At 39.9% G+C, this 17,992-nt stretch overlaps 6 protein-coding genes across 7 annotated transcripts; 5 read left to right on the forward strand and 1 right to left on the reverse strand.

Moving 5' to 3' along the window:
• Positions 1–1,271: 1,271 nt before the first annotated feature.
• Positions 1,272–4,737, forward strand: LOC116925340 (ATPase family protein 2 homolog). Its single transcript, XM_045175137.1, has 10 exons — positions 1,272–2,098; positions 2,160–2,648; positions 2,701–2,884; positions 2,947–3,114; positions 3,190–3,443; positions 3,509–3,609; positions 3,692–3,901; positions 3,958–4,218; positions 4,279–4,443; positions 4,511–4,737. The coding sequence occupies exons 1-10, from the start codon at positions 1,681–1,683 to the stop codon at positions 4,685–4,687; spliced, it is 2,427 nt and encodes an 808-aa protein (XP_045031072.1). The 5' UTR covers positions 1,272–1,680; the 3' UTR covers positions 4,688–4,737.
• On the reverse strand, positions 4,728–6,816 carry LOC116924244. Its single transcript, XM_045175142.1, has 4 exons — positions 6,754–6,816; positions 5,977–6,019; positions 5,544–5,767; positions 4,728–5,480 (listed from the first exon to the last, which is right to left on the reverse strand). Exons 3-4 carry the CDS (start codon positions 5,748–5,750, stop codon positions 4,923–4,925), a joined length of 765 nt encoding a protein of 254 aa, XP_045031077.1. The 5' UTR covers positions 5,751–5,767; positions 5,977–6,019; positions 6,754–6,816; the 3' UTR covers positions 4,728–4,922.
• Positions 6,817–7,281: 465 nt separating this feature from the next.
• On the forward strand, positions 7,282–9,637 carry LOC116924239 (proton-coupled amino acid transporter-like protein CG1139). 2 transcript variants are annotated; one of them, XM_045175138.1, is made up of 12 exons: positions 7,282–7,379; positions 7,437–7,617; positions 7,678–7,814; positions 7,880–7,893; positions 7,975–8,096; positions 8,168–8,252; positions 8,316–8,709; positions 8,784–8,847; positions 8,912–8,968; positions 9,035–9,153; positions 9,218–9,291; positions 9,356–9,637. In XM_045175138.1, exons 2-12 carry the CDS (start codon positions 7,439–7,441, stop codon positions 9,521–9,523), a joined length of 1,413 nt encoding a protein of 470 aa, XP_045031073.1. In that variant the 5' UTR covers positions 7,282–7,379; positions 7,437–7,438; the 3' UTR covers positions 9,524–9,637. The 2 variants fall into 2 exon arrangements, with proteins under 2 accessions (XP_045031073.1, XP_032786638.2); XM_032930747.2 differs by lacking the exon at positions 7,282–7,379 and having other exon boundaries at positions 7,386–7,617.
• A 102-nt stretch (positions 9,638–9,739) lies between these two features.
• LOC116924240 (proton-coupled amino acid transporter-like protein CG1139) lies at positions 9,740–12,086 on the forward strand. The gene is made up of 11 exons (XM_032930748.2): positions 9,740–10,030; positions 10,107–10,243; positions 10,312–10,325; positions 10,391–10,512; positions 10,580–10,664; positions 10,725–11,118; positions 11,211–11,274; positions 11,341–11,397; positions 11,471–11,589; positions 11,648–11,721; positions 11,800–12,086. The coding sequence occupies exons 1-11, from the start codon at positions 9,855–9,857 to the stop codon at positions 11,959–11,961; spliced, it is 1,404 nt and encodes a 467-aa protein (XP_032786639.2). The 5' UTR covers positions 9,740–9,854; the 3' UTR covers positions 11,962–12,086.
• A 129-nt stretch (positions 12,087–12,215) lies between these two features.
• LOC116924241 (proton-coupled amino acid transporter-like protein CG1139) lies at positions 12,216–15,245 on the forward strand. Its single transcript, XM_032930749.2, has 12 exons — positions 12,216–12,649; positions 12,709–12,773; positions 12,852–12,923; positions 12,989–13,002; positions 13,094–13,218; positions 13,282–13,366; positions 13,424–13,820; positions 13,882–13,945; positions 14,029–14,085; positions 14,153–14,271; positions 14,345–14,418; positions 14,476–15,245. The coding sequence occupies exons 1-12, from the start codon at positions 12,510–12,512 to the stop codon at positions 14,632–14,634; spliced, it is 1,371 nt and encodes a 456-aa protein (XP_032786640.2). The 5' UTR covers positions 12,216–12,509; the 3' UTR covers positions 14,635–15,245.
• Positions 15,007–17,745, forward strand: LOC116924238 (proton-coupled amino acid transporter 1). Its single transcript, XM_032930744.2, has 12 exons — positions 15,007–15,377; positions 15,433–15,588; positions 15,651–15,787; positions 15,903–15,916; positions 15,992–16,113; positions 16,197–16,281; positions 16,349–16,587; positions 16,651–16,869; positions 16,947–16,971; positions 17,043–17,190; positions 17,271–17,344; positions 17,412–17,745. Exons 1-12 carry the CDS (start codon positions 15,265–15,267, stop codon positions 17,571–17,573), a joined length of 1,494 nt encoding a protein of 497 aa, XP_032786635.1. The 5' UTR covers positions 15,007–15,264; the 3' UTR covers positions 17,574–17,745.
• Positions 17,746–17,992: the final 247 nt, after the last annotated feature.

Genomic DNA, 17,992 nt, shown 5'->3' on the forward strand with positions numbered 1-17,992 from the left:
GACCAAGCATGTTCAATTTAAAAGAAAGCAAGTTCTAAGTAAAAATAATGGTGGTAATGGAACGAGAAATGAAAGAGCTCCGACGATCAACTCGAATTTCGTTCACGACATGAACTTTAGCGTGTGGATCAGGTAAAAAGGTTTCTTGCGTTGTGTGACTAAATTGCTAATCAGCTGAGTAGAGTGGCTTGAACAACGTTTTTACTGTCTGATTGATAAGAGTATTAAACTTTTACTGAGAGTAGAATTAAGTTGGGATCAAGCAAGGCGATGTGAAATCCCATTTTTCGTCAGCTTGAAAAACAGAAGCTTGTCAAGTGAAAAGTTTTATCGGATGACGCATCACGAATTCACCTAATCGTCACGTGTACTACTCAATGCAAAAAAGTAGACGATTCTCATTTGTTAAAGCGCAAGCTAATGAAAAATTTCATAAATTTTAGTGGAAAAAAAAATGGCTCTTCTGAAATTGCGCGCTCATGTTGGTCTCACTTGTTATTCTTACCGTCACATCGACCTTTGTAGTATTTTAATAGAATCTAAAAATCCTTCTTGTTTATTTAAAAAAACAGGTCAGACAACCATCATGAGAATTCCACCAAAAAAACTAAATTCAACGCAACTTTACTGGAATACGGGCTACTTTTCATTCTTTAGATGAAACAGATGGTCAACAAAGAGGCGTGTGTTAAAAAGACATCGTCTAGCAACCGAATACTGTTAGTAAAAAATACAAAGATGGCTCGTAATGGGTAGCATAAAAAGGTGATGGGAGTCTTCAATTACTATAGTTTCTTTTTCTTTCGCGCTTTTACAACATGCCTACCATTAACATTAATGTGGCCAAAAAAAGAATTAAATAGCCTCTTTTACTGCCTCTCTATTTTTTTTTTCTCCTTGGGTATTGAAGATGACATTATCCATTATACGACATCGTACCCAGGTGGTGTATAGCCGCCGAACGCCCGAATTAAACTTCTGAACGTGTTTTTTTTTGTCGTCTTCTTACAAAGAGTCAACGAAAAAAGTAGGCCTCGTTCTTGACGCCGGATCTTTAAAATATTCTATTTGGCTTTCGGCTGAGCAAGTTTAGACGCTTAGACGGATTTCAACATGCAATGTGTTTGTCTGCAGTGGCCTCATTTTGTTAGATCTAAGAGAATCTACTCATGTTCTGAATAAGGGAATAGCTAACGGAAAAGACCCGAGTGTAGTAAAAAGAACTCATATGTAGAAGCTTGCCTCGAGTATCGTCGCAAGCATCACACGTGATCGGAAAGCACGATTAGCAGTTTAGCACCCAAGCTGGTGAAAGTTTTTTTCAATTTTCAAAAGTTAATGCGTTTTTTCCTTCTATGACTTTTTTCTTTTTTTTTACGGAGTTCAACGTTGTGTAGCGTTTTCGCTTAGCCGGTTTGTGGTTTGAATGTAACCTGATCAGAGGCATTAGTTTGTGACCATCTACGAGCAAAGTGGAGTTTAAAATACGTCACAATCGATTTTTTGTGCAAACATTTAGCAAGTTCGATCGAGAACTGGTAGTTGGTAGACACAGCGAACGGCAAAGGCCAAACATTTGACGCCATGTAGACTACTGTTTAGAAATTACCCTTAGCAGACGACTGAAGATTGCTGTCACATGTGCTTCAAATTTTTCTAGCGGGGCCAAATTCGTAAACAATGGCCCCAAAAACTCCCAAAACTCCTCAGACTCCTTCGCGATTTGGTACGAAAGTAGAATGGAAAAACTGTATGTCATGTACTGCAACTTTTGTCCTACGGGATTCTCTCAGACATGAGGTGGTTTGCTCTGCTATTGCTAGTCATGATTTCACAGACGCCGACGTCAACCATGGATTCGTGTGCAATAAGCGTCTTTGCGGCGTTCTTGAAGACAAAGCCTGCAAAGAGTGTCTACAGCATGTGCATAAGCTGCAAAAGTCCCATGTTGTCCTGATTTCTCCCTCAGCAATGCAGTTGTGTGGGATAGTGATAGGATCTCACGTTGAAGTTGAGACTTTTGAATCTAAATCGTCCACTTTTGTTGCCTGGCCCTGCTGCCACATCCCACCATCATCAGTCTTCATTGACCCTGAAAGTATTTTATCATTAAAATCCCCACTGAATTTCAATGTCTAATGCTTCAATTTTTTCTCAAGTTTTAAGGCTGTTATCCATGGACCAGCAAAAAAATCTTTACATATTTTCTCCAGGTGAAGAAAAATACATAGCTGCAAGAGTGCATCTGAAAATTGCTTTACGAGACAGCCCTCCATTTGAAACAAGTCTACTAGAAAATGTATTTCTTCATCAGTTTGACAATCACCTGGTTAGAAAGGGAAATCGCTTGGTCCTTAAACACATGGGGAAAAAATGGCTGATTACAGTGGAGAAGGTGATTCGACTTGACAGCGAAAAATCAGATGACGACCTTTCAGCTGGAATGAGTTCACTATCTATGGATACCGTCCATTCTCGTGTCTATTCGTTGATTCTCTCGAATACTCAAATCTGTTTCGATGCACCGAATGAGGTTTCATCTGAGCCCTCGTACGTAGAGCTGACTGATTTTGGTGGAGGTCACGAAGTGGTAGAAGAGCTCAAAAAATTGTGTACCAGCGTTTTTCAAGCAACTACCACGTCAAAAAGTAATAGTTTGATCCCAGATAAATTAGGCTATTGTTAACCAAAGACTTTTAGGCATAGGTCCAAGAGGAGTGCTCTTGTACGGGCCTCCAGGAACGGGCAAATCACTCCTAGTTCGAGCTGTTGCCGGCCACTTTAAAGTCCCTATGGTTACAATTCAAGGTCCGGAATTGTTCAGCAAGTATTATGGGGAAACCGAAGCCCGATTAAGAGAAAAATTTGAAGACGCCATCAAAAAGTAATACGACATGATGTTCGACTATTCACGCGCTAAAAATGAAATACTATTATTTCCTTTAGAGATTGCTGCATCATTTATTTGGACGAAATAGATTCACTCTGCCCTAAACGAGATTCGAGCTCATCATCTCATAGCGATCAGGAACGCCGCGTGGTCGCCACCCTGTTGTCGATGATCGATTCTATTCCACCTCAAGCCCGCGTGGCGATAATTGGAGTATCGAGCAGGTGCGAACGTTCATTTTTTCTTCGCCTAAAAAAAACGCAGCACCATTTAATCAACAAAACTTTGTACGTACAAAGACCTGATGTACTAGATTCCGCCGTGAGGAGACCTGGTCGACTAGATCGCGAATTAGAAATCAGGGCCCCAACCGTTGCTGAGCGCAAAGACATTCTTAATGTTCTTCTCAGAAAAATTCCACATCGTTTAAATGCCAAAGAAATCGACCATCTAGCTTCGATTACACATGGTTTCGTTGGGGCAGATTTATCGCTCCTTTGTGCTGAAGCTTCACTAGCTGCCGCCAAGCGCATCATATCCAGCACGTCTCCTGGTAATCGTATTTGATTCCGCAGTTCTTTCAGTTCAATACCAACGTTTTTACCACTTACTTTCAAGATTCTACCATCGATGTTTTTCTATTGGCTGAAGACACCGAGCAGGCTTTACATTTAGTCAAACCGAGTGCAATGAGAGAAGTGCTTGTTGAAGTGCCTAACGTAAGATTTGACGGCTATTAAGTGATCCGGCTCTATCCGCACACAAACACTTGAAAAAATAAACATTTTTCTCTTTGTTAAGGTTCGCTGGACAGACATTGGAGGCCAGGCGGATTTGAAACTTAAACTAAAACAGGCTGTCGAGTGGCCTTTGCGCTATCCGGAAGCTTTTCAACGACTCGGAGTAGAGCCTCCGCGCGGGTTACTAATGTTCGGACCACCCGGTTGTTCTAAAACTATGATTGCCAAAGCTTTAGCCACGGAGAGTGGGTTGAACTTTATCGCTGTAAAGGTAAAGTATTTTTGTTTTACCTTCAATAAAGTTCTCGAAGATTAACGCAACTCTAGGGCCCAGAGCTCTTCAGCAAGTGGGTGGGCGAATCCGAGAGGGCTGTGCGTGAAGTGTTTAGGCGAGCACGCCAAGTTGCTCCTGCGATTGTTTTCCTCGACGAATTGGATGCCCTGGGATCGGCCAGGGGTTCAGGATCCACATCTGCTGGCGTCGGTGACCGTGTTTTAGCACAGCTGTTAACTGAAATGGATGGAATTGAAGCATTAAAAGACGTTACAGTTGTTGCCGCTACTAATAGACCGGACATGATTGACAAGGTATGGTATATAAAGCATTATTTACGTCGCAAATTACAACTACGGTCGATTTTTCTTAAGGCCTTACTTCGACCTGGCCGTTTGGATCGTATAGTCTACGTTCCTCTACCAGACGATGCCACGCGTAAAGAAATTATCCAGCTAAAATTTAACAGTATGCCCATCCACCCTGAAGTTTCAGTGGATTGGCTTGTATCCAATACATGTGGATACTCTGGAGCAGAGGTTTTTCTGAATATTTAAACCGCTATGAAAAATTTTTGAACTATATGAATTTTTTCTGATTATACAGGTTGCTGCTGTTTGCAATGAAGCCGCTTTAAGAGCATTGGAGCAAGATATCAAAGCAACACAGATCTGCAGGGGTCATTTCGAATTTTCTTTATCCGTTGTAACACCACGCATCACATCGGAAACCGTGAATTTTTACGAGAATTATGTCAAGGAAAGTGGTTTGCATGCCATATAACCTGGAATTCAATTAAAATGGAGAATAAAATAAAAACATGTAAAAATGTATGCCTTTTATTTTTTCCTTGTCATCTTTGCCTGATAAGTAGGAAAACCGGCTAATCAACTATACAACTTGGTGATGGCCAAAAAGTCGATACAAAGGAAACGAGATTCCTTATTATTACAAATATAATGGACGGAATGAAATGGTTTGGAACAAGTTAAAAACAAAAACCCGAGATCTCCAAAATTCAGACCACTTGTGCAGTTGAGACTGTGCTATGTGGTGTCGTTGGTCTGGATCCTGCAATGGATTGGGTCATATTGAGACTGCTCATTGTCCCCATTCGCAAATGAGCCAAATCCTCGAGCTTTGTCAAATCGCTTAATTCTAAATAAAGGGAATAGACGATGACCCAGCCTAAGGCCCCGAGCAAAATAAAAGCAACCCAAAACAGACACATGGAAATATGATAACCAAATATCATATCGTTAACGATTGATGCAAAAATAATGGCAATGGTACGCCATACAAAAAATATACCCGAGGCAAAAAGCCAAGGAACCATATCCTTTTCGATCTCTTTTCGAAGAGCTTTCAGCAAAATGCAGCTGGTTACAAACAGAGCTATTGCTGCTATGGCAGAAAACAGAGCAAACACAATAAGAGTGTTACGGACATTGCCGTTGCCAACATAAACAAATTGGAAACTCATAATGTAGTAACCATAGTGGGTAACCCCAGGCTTGGTCATTCCTAAGCAGTAGATGTCTAGCACCGCTGTAGCAATGGTAAACAGGCTGATCACCTAAATGATGAAATATCTGTTTTAAGAGTACACCCATGTCATAAGAGGTAAACCAAAACCTACCATTGAAAAAATTGCTGTTATCATAGCTCCTGTTTGAATATCAGTAAAAAATGCATCTTGCAATATAGGCTTTTTGTACCACGCTACCCGTAAAGATTTCATGGACCTGGACATAGTCCTGGTGGTACTGGCATAGGAGTAGATTGAGCTTGTGCCACCCAAACTTGGTGTTCTGGTTCTCCCTTGCCTGCCATGCTGAGCCTGCATTTTCAACCTCTGAGATTCTGACGTGGTAGAGTAAAAAGAAAACAAAACAAACGAACAAAAAAATCGGGTCAGTGGAAGAAAAACTGAGGTTTTAAGTACGTTGGATGTAGGTCTTTGATTACAATAACTGAAAGAAAATATTTTTCTCCAGAAGAGAAATGTTTTGTAAAGATAACATTTATATTTTCTTATATTGGGAATTACTAAAAAAACATACGAAATCTACCTATTCTGATTTTGTGTGACGAAAAGGTAAGGCGTGGCTGTAGGGGTGTGCCTAAAATGCGCGCAACGCGCCTGCGCGCCTGAACCCCCTAAACTGCGCGCAATCCCAGCGCGCTTGGACCACTAAAATGCGCGCTTTCATTTGCGCGCATTTCGCCCAAATATGAAATCGTGTACCCCCTATTTCACTGTGTAATAAAAATGATGTATAAGTAAATAAACTAAATTATAAAATTATAATGTTCTCGAAGTTTATTCTATGGGCGCTAGTATTAGAGGCACTTAGTTTTTTAGCATAGTAACAGTGAAAACTGTTGAAAACAAAAAAGTGCAGCTTCTGATAAAAAAGCTATAGGAAAAGAACCACCGTGGGATCTCATCCAGTGCGACGGATGTAAAGAATGGTTCCACCGCAAGTGTGAATTATGGCCTGAAACCCCAGAAGATATTAAATGGTTCTGCAGAATTTGTGCAAAATAAAATTTGAATGTCAGTATGTGTGCAACATTTATGAAACGTGGAATACATGTAGGCTACCATCACGTTACCCTAACGAGTTGTGTTTTTTTAAAAGAAATTTTAAATTACTTTTGCTATAATCCACGCAAATTTGGGCGAAATGCGCACAAAATTGGGAGAAATGCGCGCAAATTTGGGCGAAATGCGCGCAAATGAAAGCGCGCATTTTAGTGGTCCAAGCGCGCTGGGATTGCGCGCAGTTTAGGGGGTTCAGGCGCGCAGGTGCGTTGCGCGCATTTTAGGCACACCCTGGCTGTAGATATTAAAAAGCAGTTGTTGTGACTACTCAGTGTTGGACTGAAGTTTTCGAAAAGAAACAAATGAAGGCAGGTGCGCGCCGCCCAAAGCAGTCAAATAGGGGGAGAGGAGAAACTTGCGGACTTTAAACAATTTCTACGTTATTTGGTCAGAACCTATCAGAATCAATGTATTCAAGTCGACAATATTTTCGCCGCTGTAAATACGATCACCAAAAATAAGCCACAATGGCCACAAAAATGCCCCCATATCTGATGATACGTCAAAGACCATGGATGTTTGCACGCTTCATAAAGGATATGTTTGCGTCAGGCTGTTAACGAAAAGCTACCATCAATCATTAATATTCAAACGATCACGAAACGAATAGGTGATAGACAAAACGATAATCCTGTAAAATAAACAGACAAAAAAATAAAAAGCATCTAATCATGCCGGGATAAGAAGATGTCCATACTGAATGATTGACATGTGTGCCAGTCAAATAGTTAAAAAACTAACGTCGAACATATGACTTATTGTGATAAGACCGACTCGTCGAGCCGAGACAAACACGGAGATGATCTTCACCGTTCAGTCGACAATAACCTCCACGGACCGATAAAAGTAACTAAAGGTCCGGTAGAGGTATTGTCTTTGTAATTTAATTTAATTTAATTTAATTTAAGGTTGCAAAACTTATAGGGATGGAGGAAAATCATAAAGAAGACGGTAACGGTGAAGTGATGGCTGACATTCCATTAGAAGATTTGTCGCTAACCAAAAATGAAAATGACGCCAAACGTCGAAGTACCGAATCATCTGTCAGCTCTAAAGATGCCGAAATAGCTGTTACATCCGGGAAGCAAACATACCAGCCAATATCGTAAAAAAGATCAATTACGGAATTTAAATGCAATTGTTTTTCACTGAGCCAACGTCGTAGGAATTTCGAGACAATGGCCCATTTACTGAAGGGAAATATCGGTACTGGAATTTTCGCTATGCCTTCGGCTTTCCGCAATTCAGGACTTTGGGTTGGATCCGTTTTGCTTCCTGTTATGGCTATTATTTGCACCCACTGTAAGTCACAGCTTTAAAACAAAAACCATTTGATTACACCTGCTCACTTGCCTTCCCTATTTTAGGTATGCAAATGCTGGTAAGTATATTGGACAACCAAAACTATCCATCTTTCTTTTTTAAGTTGCACTAACGATGCAACTATCAATCACATTTTAAGGTAAAATCAGCAGCCATCATGAAAAAGAGGGAAGGCGATTTTTCTATTTCCTACGCTGACGTTGCAGAAACTGCTTGTCGCACAGGACCACCTCAATTTGCAAAATACGGTCGGGCTTTTAGGTGAGTTAAAAGATTTAGGAAAACAAATTTACATGAAGCATCAACAGATTTCATAATAAAATTCGTTGCAGTATAACAATCAACGTGTTCATCTGCATCACACAGTTTGGTTTCTGTTGCGTTTACTTGGTCTTCACGAGCACCAACTTGCAACAGGTAAAACGGATATTTTCGCGTTTCAATGTCATATATACTAATCCAATTGCAACGCTGAATTAGGTTGTTGAGTACTATACCGAACTAGGCTGGGATGTGCGGATTTACATGTGCTTTCTAACAATTCCACTCATTTTTCTCAACTGGATTCGCAACCTTAAACTGTTGGCACCCGTGTCTTTAATTGCCAATGTTTTGCAAATGTCAAGCATCGTCGTCGTCTTTTATTACATCTTCCGAGATCCACTGCCACCAGTTAACTCTGTTCCGGCTTTCGGCAGCTGGGGAGGCCTACCCTTGTTCTTTGGTACGACCGTTTTCACTTTCGAAGGGATCGCATTGGTGTTACCGTTGCAAAAGGACATGCGTCGTCCATGGGATTTTAAAGGATGGACTGGAATTCTCAATACCGGAATGGTTATTGTTACTTGCATTTACATCGCAATGGGTTTTTACGGTACGATTAGATTTTTTATTTTTTAAAATTTTATTATCAATGTGCAGCTAACGGAACATTTGCATTTCGATTAGGTTACTTGGCTTACGGAGAAGATATTTTGGGAAGTATTACGCTTAATTTGCCACAGGATGAAGTGTGAGTATTAAATTAAATTTAACGAGTCAATTGAGTTACTAACCATTCGGCTATCATTTGACAGTTTGGCTCAAGTGGTGAAAATACTTTTGGTTATAGCCATTTGCGGAAATTACGCGATGTATTATTCTTATTAGCAAAGATCCACCATGCAATGAATTAATGTTTTTAACTTAATTCCAAACAGGCAATTCTATGTTCCGATCCCAATCATTTGGCCTACATTGTCAAAATATGCAGCTCGATACACGAGCAATGACCTGGCAGCTGAACGGGCTTTTCGCACATTTATGGTGCTTGTCACTTGTAAAAAAAAAAACGCTGAATGCATTCCAAAACTTCGACTTTTAAAAATCATTTTATGTTTCAGTGCTTCTGGCCGCGGCCATTCCCAAAATTGACTTGTTCATTTCGCTTGTCGGAGCATTCGGAAGCTCTTTCTTGGTAAAAACGTTAAAAAAGTGATCTTTACAAACTGACATCTATACAAAATTTGAATTTCTCGCAGGCTCTGATTTTCCCGCCACTACTCGAGTATGTCACTCAAGCGCCTAACGTCAGCAAAATAACGATCACAAAAGAAGTTTTAATTCTCGTCTTCGGAGTAATCGGCTTCGGTACTGGCACCTACGCTGCAATTTTAGCCATCGTGCAAGAATTTAGCGGCTCGGACTAGTAACGCATAATGAATAGCTTGAAACGCTTCCAATACGTTTTGATGCACTAGCTAATTGAAAAAAACAAACAAACAATGATAATAATAAATTAAAAAATGGAAATTCCATAAAAATGTCCTTCAGTGCAATCGTCTGTCAGGCATTGATTGATAAGTGATAACGCTGTATCATTTAATCCACTGTACATAATGATAATACGACGTCAAAGCCCAAATGGTGTACCTCTGTCAGTCGATAGTAGTCTGTGACCCAAGGATAGGCAGCTTAACAGACTGAACTATTTGGTCAGACAAATTCAGGAGATTTACATCCAAATATTAGTTTGCAGCGATGGGGGACAAAAATGAGGGAGACGTCAGCAGCAACAGTGAAGGAGTGACAGAAATTCCCCTGCAAGATGTGGTCAAGATCGATGACAAACGCAATAGCATCAAATCGGAGAGTGCCAATGTGAAAGATGCTGAAATTGCTGTAACAACCGACAAGAAAATTCCCCAAACTATTTCGTACCAAAACAAAAATTACTAACATTTGCAATGACTGATTGTTTTTCCATTAATGGCAAATAATATGTTTTGATAGAAACTTTGAGACGATGGCTCACTTGTTAAAGGGAAACATTGGCACAGGGATCTTTTCATTGCCATCAGCTTTCCTAAACGCAGGACTTTGGGTTGGATTCGGAATGTTTCCAATCATAGCCATAGTTTGTGTTCACTGCAAGTCGCAATTTTTTTTTCCAAAAATCAATGAACTGCTTTCTAATTTGTCCTTTATTTTTATATAGGTATGCAGATGCTGGTAAATAACTTTAATGTTGACTTAGCCGACGCAATAATAAAACAAATCATAAAATTACGATGCAGGTCAAGTGCGCAGCTGTCATGAAAAGGAGGGACGCGAATTTTTCCATTTCTTATGCGGGGACAGCAGAAATGGCTTGTCGCACGGGACAACCTCAATATGCAAAATACGCGAGAGCTTTCGGGTACAGATTGCTTAAAATTTTTTCCTCCCCCCGTAACCAAATGAATTGTCAATGTCATCATTTGTAGCATTACGGTTAACGTGTTCATTTGCCTCAAGCATTTTGGCGCCTGCGTTGTTTACCTGGTATTTACGAGCACGAATTTGCAAGCGGTACGTTGTTCACACACGCCTTTAAATTACTATTCAAGATGAAGAATCAATTTCTATTAGGTGATTGAATACTACACAGATATCAGATGGAATGTGCGCATATACATGTGCATTCTAACCATTCCACTGATATTTCTCAATTGGATTCGAAACCTCAAACTGTTGGCGCCCGTTTCGCTGGTTGCCAACGTGTTGCAAATGTCAAGCATCGTCGTCGTCTTTTACTACATTTTCCGCGATCCTTTGCCACCCATCAACTCTGTGCCCGCGTTCGGGAGCTGGGGTGGAGTGCCCTTGTTTTTCGGTACAGCAATCTTCTCACTAGAAACGATTACGTTGGTCTTGCCCTTGCAAAAGGACATGCGACGTCCATGGGATTTCAAAGGATGGACAGGAATTCTAAATACTGGAATGACTATCGTGACCTGCATTTACATCGCCATGGGTTTCTTTGGTATTATTATATATTTATATTTTTAAATTATTATTAAAAAAGAATACAAATAATTCTACTGTTTCACGATGTATTGTACCTGTTCCGGGTAGGTTACTTGCAATACGGGGAAGAAATTGAAGGGAGCATTACCCTGAATTTGCCACAAGACGAAGTGTGAGTTCAGGTTAAACAACAGGCAGAACATTTTAATTGACACGTTTGCTTTTTTAACTGTGACAGGTTGGCCCAAGTTGTAAAAATTCTTTTGGTCGTGGCTATCTGCGGAAACTATGCCGTGTAATTTGATTTTCAAGTTCTAACGGACACAATTCTAAAGGAAAAATGAGATTTTGAATTTGATTTCTAACAGGCAGTTTTACGTTCCGATTCCAATTATGTGGCCCACGTTGTCAAAATACGCTGCTCGTTACACCAAGAATGATTTCGCCGCAGAGCTTGCATTTCGCACATTTATGGTCCTAGTTACTCGTAAGTTAAGAAAAAGCTCGTCCTATTACCGCAATTTTAAAATCATTCTTTCTTTCAGTGCTTTTGGCAGCAGCTATTCCAAAAATTGACTTGGTCGTTTCGCTTGTGGGAGCCGTTACGGGCACTTTTTTGGTAAGGAATGCAAAAAAATAAATAAAAATATATTCGATTGGACAACGGTCGGCGTCGCTAATGACAAAACATTCGCAGGCACTTATTCTTCCACCTATTCTCGAATACGTCACCTGCGCGCCAAACATAAGCAAATCCATTCTCACAAAGGACATCGTAATTCTTGTGTTCGGAATCGTTGGCTTCGTAACGGGGACCTACTCCACCATTTTAGCCATCGTCCAAGAATTCACTGGATAGGAACAATTGTCAGACCAGACCAGCTTCAAAATTTAAGTTTTCAGAATTGAAAGATACGTCCAGTTAAGGGAGGCACATTTTTCCGCAAATCTACTTCAAAAATAAACTGAAATTGCACAATGGAATTTGGCTTTTGCTTCTTTTTCTAGCTTTCATGTCTTTCCCATGGTGCAAACGTATTTGGAATTCTGCGTAATCTCGCTAGGGGACGTTGGAAAAAGTAATCTCCAAGTCATGCTGATTCATTATGGGGATGAGAAAAATGATGATCGATAACATTTAAAAAAAAGGGGAGGAAAGGTCTAGATTTCAACAGATACGGGACATCATTGGAACGTTTTCGATTTCAAAACAAGATGCAAAAAATGGGGAATCCCTGAAAACCCGAAAGGCGCACAATGTTTAAACAGCATTTCTATGAAATGGAAAGAATTGAATGGCAAAAGCAAACAAAAAAAAACAATCAGTAGAAAAAGTGTTAGCTCGTCTGGAACAAAGACATTTCCTTCAGTCAAGAGACAGACATACAGACGAAACGGCTCTGTTCAATGTTTTTCAAAAAACATGATACGTTTATTGCTAGTGACAGCACGATCCCATTACTGAGTCAACCATCAGCCTGCAATCCGAAACGACAAATCGCAACAGCCGTTACTACCGTTAGAGATGAAAACTTCACACCGATCTCGTAAATATGTAAACCACCAAATTGTCCAGCTGATAGCTAATGCAAAATTGTTTGAAAAGAAATTTTGAGACGATGCTTCACTTGCTGAAGGGAAATATTGGTACAGGCCTATTCGCTATGCCAGGTATTTTCGTTACAGACAATGTTATCGAGATAACAACACGTGAAAGTGGAACCGAATTTATCATTTTGCATTGAAAAGGTGCGTTTCAAAATGCCGGATTGTGGACGGGAAGCGTACTAACAATCATCACGGCCTGCATATGTACCCATTGTAAAACACGGTTCAATTTTCAGTTAAGCAGCATCCCTAGTTAACCTTTTAATCCATTTCACCAGGCATGCATATTCTGGTACGATTTAGTTGCCTCGTTTGAATGGCTGATAAAACACGTAAAAAAAAAACAGTTTCATGTTTGGAAAATTCAAAATTGTTTGTTTCAGGTGACGTCCGCTGCCATACTGCAAAAGAGAAAAGGACACGAAGTGTCCGTTTCATACGCCGACGTGGCAGAAATCGCTTTTCAAACTGGATCGCAGCAATTTGTGAAACATGCAAAGTTAGCTAGGTTGGTAAACCATGGCATCAAAGAGCAACACAATAGAAATTCAACAAGGTTTTGATTTCACAGGGTACTGGTGAGTCTATTCATTTGCGTTACTCAGTTGGGATTTTGCTGTGTTTACGTGGTGTTTGCCAGCACAAATTTGAAGCAGGTAAATAAATCAAAAGCAGAATCCACGACACGAAAGGGTAAAATAACTGATTGAAAGGTTGTCGATTACTACGCACCCCATCTACAATGGGACGTTCGGCAATTTATGTGCCTCGTCACGATTCCTCTCATTTTCCTCAACTGGTTACGTGACTTGAAACTCTTGGCGCCTGTCTCATTGCTGGCTAATATCTTGCAATCAATTAGCATCGTCATTGTCTTTTACTACATCGCTCGAGATGGTCTGCCCCCCATGGATTCAACGCCAGCTTTCAACAACTGGATTGGAGTTTCACTTTTTTTCGGGACGGTCGTTTTCTCGTTCGAAGGCATCGGTCTTATTTTGCCCATTCAAAAAGACATGCGTCATCCGCGGGATTTTGAGGGCTGGAACGGAATCCTCAACGTAGCAATGATTCTCGTGACTTGCCTAGCATTAGCGATGGGCTTTTATGGTTGTCTTTCTTGATTATCAATTACCGAATCGTGTCAGTACATACACTCCTTTCTCCTTAGGATACCTCAAATATGGAGCTGAAATTCAGGGATCCATTACGCTTAATCTCCCGCAAGATGAAATGTACGCCCTTTTGTTTTTTTTTATCGTTTACAGCATGCAATCACTCTGCATTTAATTACCAAGGTTCTCCTAAATTATTACAGATTGGCTCGGCTGGTGAAAGTTTTTATGGTTTTAGCCATTTTCGGAAGTTATACCATGTATGTATATTTATTCCAGATTTTCTTTTTAATGTGTAACTATAGGAAAACCTTGGTAAATTATTAGGCAGTTTTACGTTCCCATTCCAATATTATGGCCAGTGCTCGAGAAGAAAATAGAAACATTCAACAAGCATCCGCTAGTGTCTGAACTGATGTTCAGAACTTTATTGGTTTTGCTTACTCGTAAGTAGCGCAACAACAACAAAAAAAAAAACAATTTCAGGATTGAACTTAATCTCTTATTTTCGATTTACAGTCAGTCTGGCTGCTGCAATACCAAAAATAGATCTGTACATTTCGCTTGTTGGTGCAATGACTGGCTCTTTATTGGTAAATACGATTAGCACAACAATCGGATAATCTACTAATTCTTGACTTGGACAACAGGCCTTAATCTTTCCGCCGATATTGGAGATTGTGACTTGCTGGCCTGATGTTAGCAAAATGGCTATTGTCAAGAATTTCCTGATTGTGATTTTCGGTTTGACTGGCTTTACATCTGGTACATACGCCTCCATCAAGAAAATTTTATCTCCTACCACATGATTGGATTTCCCCTCTGTTATTCTTTAGTAAAAGGCTAGCCACGTTTTAGTATTTTGTTTTAAAATGCACCAGGTACTTCAAAAAAGAATTTCATTCAAAAAAGAAATTTCGTTCAATGGGATTTCAAATTTGTGGATTGTAACCACCCGTAACCATCAAACAAAATTTACATTCGTAGCTATATCTTTATTCGGGTACAAGTGGGGCGCACCAGAAAAGCCCCCACACAAAGATATATTTTTTTGAGGAAGCAGCCTATCGATATCCTGTTGAAACTTTGAAAGCCGCTCCACAAATTTGCCGAACTAAACAGTAACTAATATTTACGTCCTACGTCGCCAGATGCCCTATCACATCAAAACAATGCCGAACTGTCAAGTAACCAGAACCCAGTAACGTCTCTTTTACATCGTTCATGAGTAACAGTGCAAAATGCAACTCATTTTTTATAGTCGAATTTCTAGTTGGTCAAGCAATAAAGTCCACCAAATCTTTGTGTAAATTGTAAAAACACCCCCAGAATTTTACGGCTTAAGCGTACTGTTAAACTCAGTATTTCAATACTCGCTGCAGTTTTTCCAATCAAACATTTTATCAAAAGAAAAGAAAGAGAAAACAAACAAATCGAAAATGAACCGTGGGTCACAAGAAAGCCTCAATTCTCAAGAAAAACAACCGCTTCTCCAACAATCGTCTCCAGAACGCACAGCAGTGACAGAACCTTTGGTTTGCTTCAGCATTAAGTATTACTACACAGCAGTAACCGTCTCATGGAGCCCTATTAACCATTAAATAAAGTGTTCTAGAAACAGGAGAAGAAGAGATCATTGGTGAAGTAGAGGATTTTGAAGCTACATGTCAAAGCAACATTGGCGATGAAGCCAAATATCACAATGAAACTTCAGAACAAAAACTATTACCTCTAGAACCCCCTCAAGCACACAGACCGATTTCGTGAGTATTCACCTATTTTGTGTCCTACAAAATGTTTTTCAATCCAATGTGTCATTCATTAGAAATTGTGAAACGATGGTTCATCTACTAAAAGGAAATATAGGCACAGGGATTTTTGCCATGCCAGATGCATTCAAAAATGCTGGTTTGGTGGTTGGTTCAATTGGGATACCTCTCATGGCTGTCATATGTGTCCACTGTAAGTTTTCACCGTTCCATGAAACAATTGTTGTTTACTTATAACATTAACATGCCTGAATTTTCTCTATTTTCCAACAATTCACAAAAAACTCTTCACTTTTCTTGTTTTATAGGCATGCACATCTTGGTAAAAAAAAAAATTAATATTTATCCAACAGTGTTAATTTGGAGCAACAATAATTTTTTTCCCCAACTCATGTAGGTAAAATGTGCAGCAGTCATGAAAAGAAGGAAAGGTGATCACTTCATGGACTATGCAGATGTAGTAGAAACTGCTTGTCAAACAGGGCCAGCCAAGCTTGTCCCATACAGTAATTTTGGCAGGTAAAAACAATTAGCTAAGTTTCAAAGAAAAAGAATGCCAGCTTTTTAAACGTAGACATTTTGCTTAATTGTTTAAAAAATAGGAAGCTGATCAATCTTTTCCTGTGTATTACACAATTTGGCTTTTGCTGTGTGTACATTGTTTTTGCAGCCACCAATTTCGAACAGGTATAAACTTGGCTATTTATTATCTCATGCCTTCAATCGCTGTCTAAGTGACGTTTTTCCCTTCAAGGTTGTTGCCCACTATTTTCCAAGTGCCGCACTGGATATTCGATCTTACATGGCTATTATGATGGTTTTTTTGATCCCACTCTGCTGGATTCGTAAATTAAAATACCTCTCGCCCGTTTCCCTCCTTGCAAACATTCTACAAACAAGTAGCCTCGTCCTCATCTTCTACTACATTCTTCAAGATTTACCCAACGTCTCATCGCGGCCTGCATTTGGATCGTGGAAAACCCTCCCCCTATAGTAGATGCACGCACGCTATTTCGAAATGAAGCAAGTCTCTAAGTTTTGATTATTGTTCTACAGTTTTGGCACAGCGGTGTTCGCGTTTGAGGGAATATCGCTAGTGTTGCCATTACAAAAAGACATGAGGACGCCAAAACAATTCGAGGGACTAACAGGAGTTTTGAATACCGGAATGGTTACAGTATCAGTACTCTATTTTGCAGTTGGATTTTACGGCTATCTCAAATACGGTGAAGTCGTCAAAGGATCCATTACCCTCAATCTTCCATCAGAAGACTTGTAAGGCAATTGCAAACAAATACGATGCACCAATCGATATTGAGTAATTTTTCTTTTCTCCACCATATTTTCTTTAGATTGGCACAATTGGTAAAACTGATGGTAAATAAAACAAAAAAGCATGATGAACAACAAAGAGAGAAAACAAATTTGCTAATATGTTTCTTCCTCAGATGGTGTTGGCCATTCTCGGAAGTTATGCAGTACAGTTTTACGTCCCAATGGAAATCATTTGGCCAAGCCTATCTACGTATTTCCAAAATGGTCCATACCAACTGATTGCCGAGTACACATTCAGGACCGTTTTAGTCTTAGTAACTTGTAAGGAATTTGTTTTTCTTTAGAAAAGAAAATCAAATCGCAATTCAAAAATTTTAATTTCGAATCATATTTTTAAACAGTATGCCTAGCGGCTGCCATTCCAAAACTGGATCTCTTCATTTCGTTGGTGGGAGCATTTAGCAGTTCGTTTTTGGTAAGAGACTCAATTGATTCAAGTTTCTCTTTCAAGTACATTACAAGAATTGATTATCACCCGACAGGCTCTAGTATTCCCCCCCGTTCTGGAACTAATCACCTATTGGCCGAATGTGGGACGTTGGACAATGGCCAAAAACGCTTTAATCATTGTCTTCGGTATTATCGGATTTTTAGCTGGGACGTATGCCAGTGTCGAGTCTTTGGTAGATGCTTTCTCCACATAATTTAGACTCCTGGCGCTCCTTTCTATCTCATTCTCGGTGTCCTAATTGCCTTGTTGTATCCTTCCTCAATGTGCTTAGCATGACTTTTAGACGCGTCCGGCCCTTTTAACTGCCTCGATTTGATCAGTGAAAGCGGTTTGTATATCCATATCAATAAATATCGTCGGTGGTATTTTCAGTTTCGAACTAACATTATTCTTGTAGCGAGTGAGACATAATGGCTTTGCCATCTATTTCACTGCTAATGGAGAGTGAAGAAAAACATTGTCCTACCTTAAATTTTGACGTTCGCGTTGAACAGGCTGACGTGTATCTAGGTGATGACGTTTACGTCCCTCTTGGAATAAGCTTGAACCCGTGCAGCCACACGAATGCACCTCATCTAATGCGTGTCGTGTGCCAGTTGTCTGTAATGAAGC

Source organism: Daphnia magna, linkage group LG6 (genome assembly GCF_020631705.1).
Source record: "Daphnia magna isolate NIES linkage group LG6, ASM2063170v1.1, whole genome shotgun sequence".
Lineage (NCBI taxonomy): Eukaryota > Metazoa > Arthropoda > Branchiopoda > Diplostraca > Daphniidae > Daphnia > Daphnia magna.

Coding starts and splice junctions, on each gene's coding strand:
- LOC116924239 (XM_045175138.1), top strand. CDS start 7,439: ATGGAGGAAAATCATAAAGAAGACGGTAACGGTGAAGTGATGGCTGAC. Junction 7,618..7,677: donor CAAACATACCAGCCAATATC/GTAAAAAAGATC, acceptor CCAACGTCGTAG/GAATTTCGAGACAATGGCCC. Junction 8,710..8,783: donor CATCGCAATGGGTTTTTACG/GTACGATTAGAT, acceptor CATTTCGATTAG/GTTACTTGGCTTACGGAGAA.
- LOC116924244 (XM_045175142.1), bottom strand. CDS start 5,750: ATGCAGGCTCAGCATGGCAGGCAAGGGAGAACCAGAACACCAAGTTTG. Junction 5,481..5,543: donor TAACAGCAATTTTTTCAATG/GTAGGTTTTGGT, acceptor TTCATCATTTAG/GTGATCAGCCTGTTTACCAT.
- LOC116924241 (XM_032930749.2), top strand. CDS start 12,510: ATGTTTTTCAAAAAACATGATACGTTTATTGCTAGTGACAGCACGATC. Junction 12,774..12,851: donor AGGCCTATTCGCTATGCCAG/GTATTTTCGTTA, acceptor TGCATTGAAAAG/GTGCGTTTCAAAATGCCGGA. Junction 14,272..14,344: donor TTTATTGGTTTTGCTTACTC/GTAAGTAGCGCA, acceptor TTCGATTTACAG/TCAGTCTGGCTGCTGCAATA.
- LOC116925340 (XM_045175137.1), top strand. CDS start 1,681: ATGGCCCCAAAAACTCCCAAAACTCCTCAGACTCCTTCGCGATTTGGT. Junction 2,649..2,700: donor AGCAACTACCACGTCAAAAA/GTAATAGTTTGA, acceptor AAAGACTTTTAG/GCATAGGTCCAAGAGGAGTG. Junction 3,115..3,189: donor ATAATTGGAGTATCGAGCAG/GTGCGAACGTTC, acceptor GTACGTACAAAG/ACCTGATGTACTAGATTCCG.
- LOC116924238 (XM_032930744.2), top strand. CDS start 15,265: ATGAACCGTGGGTCACAAGAAAGCCTCAATTCTCAAGAAAAACAACCG. Junction 15,378..15,432: donor TTGGTTTGCTTCAGCATTAA/GTATTACTACAC, acceptor CATTAAATAAAG/TGTTCTAGAAACAGGAGAAG. Junction 16,870..16,946: donor AATCTTCCATCAGAAGACTT/GTAAGGCAATTG, acceptor TATTTTCTTTAG/ATTGGCACAATTGGTAAAAC.
- LOC116924240 (XM_032930748.2), top strand. CDS start 9,855: ATGGGGGACAAAAATGAGGGAGACGTCAGCAGCAACAGTGAAGGAGTG. Junction 10,665..10,724: donor CGAGCACGAATTTGCAAGCG/GTACGTTGTTCA, acceptor AATTTCTATTAG/GTGATTGAATACTACACAGA. Junction 11,398..11,470: donor ATCTGCGGAAACTATGCCGT/GTAATTTGATTT, acceptor GATTTCTAACAG/GCAGTTTTACGTTCCGATTC.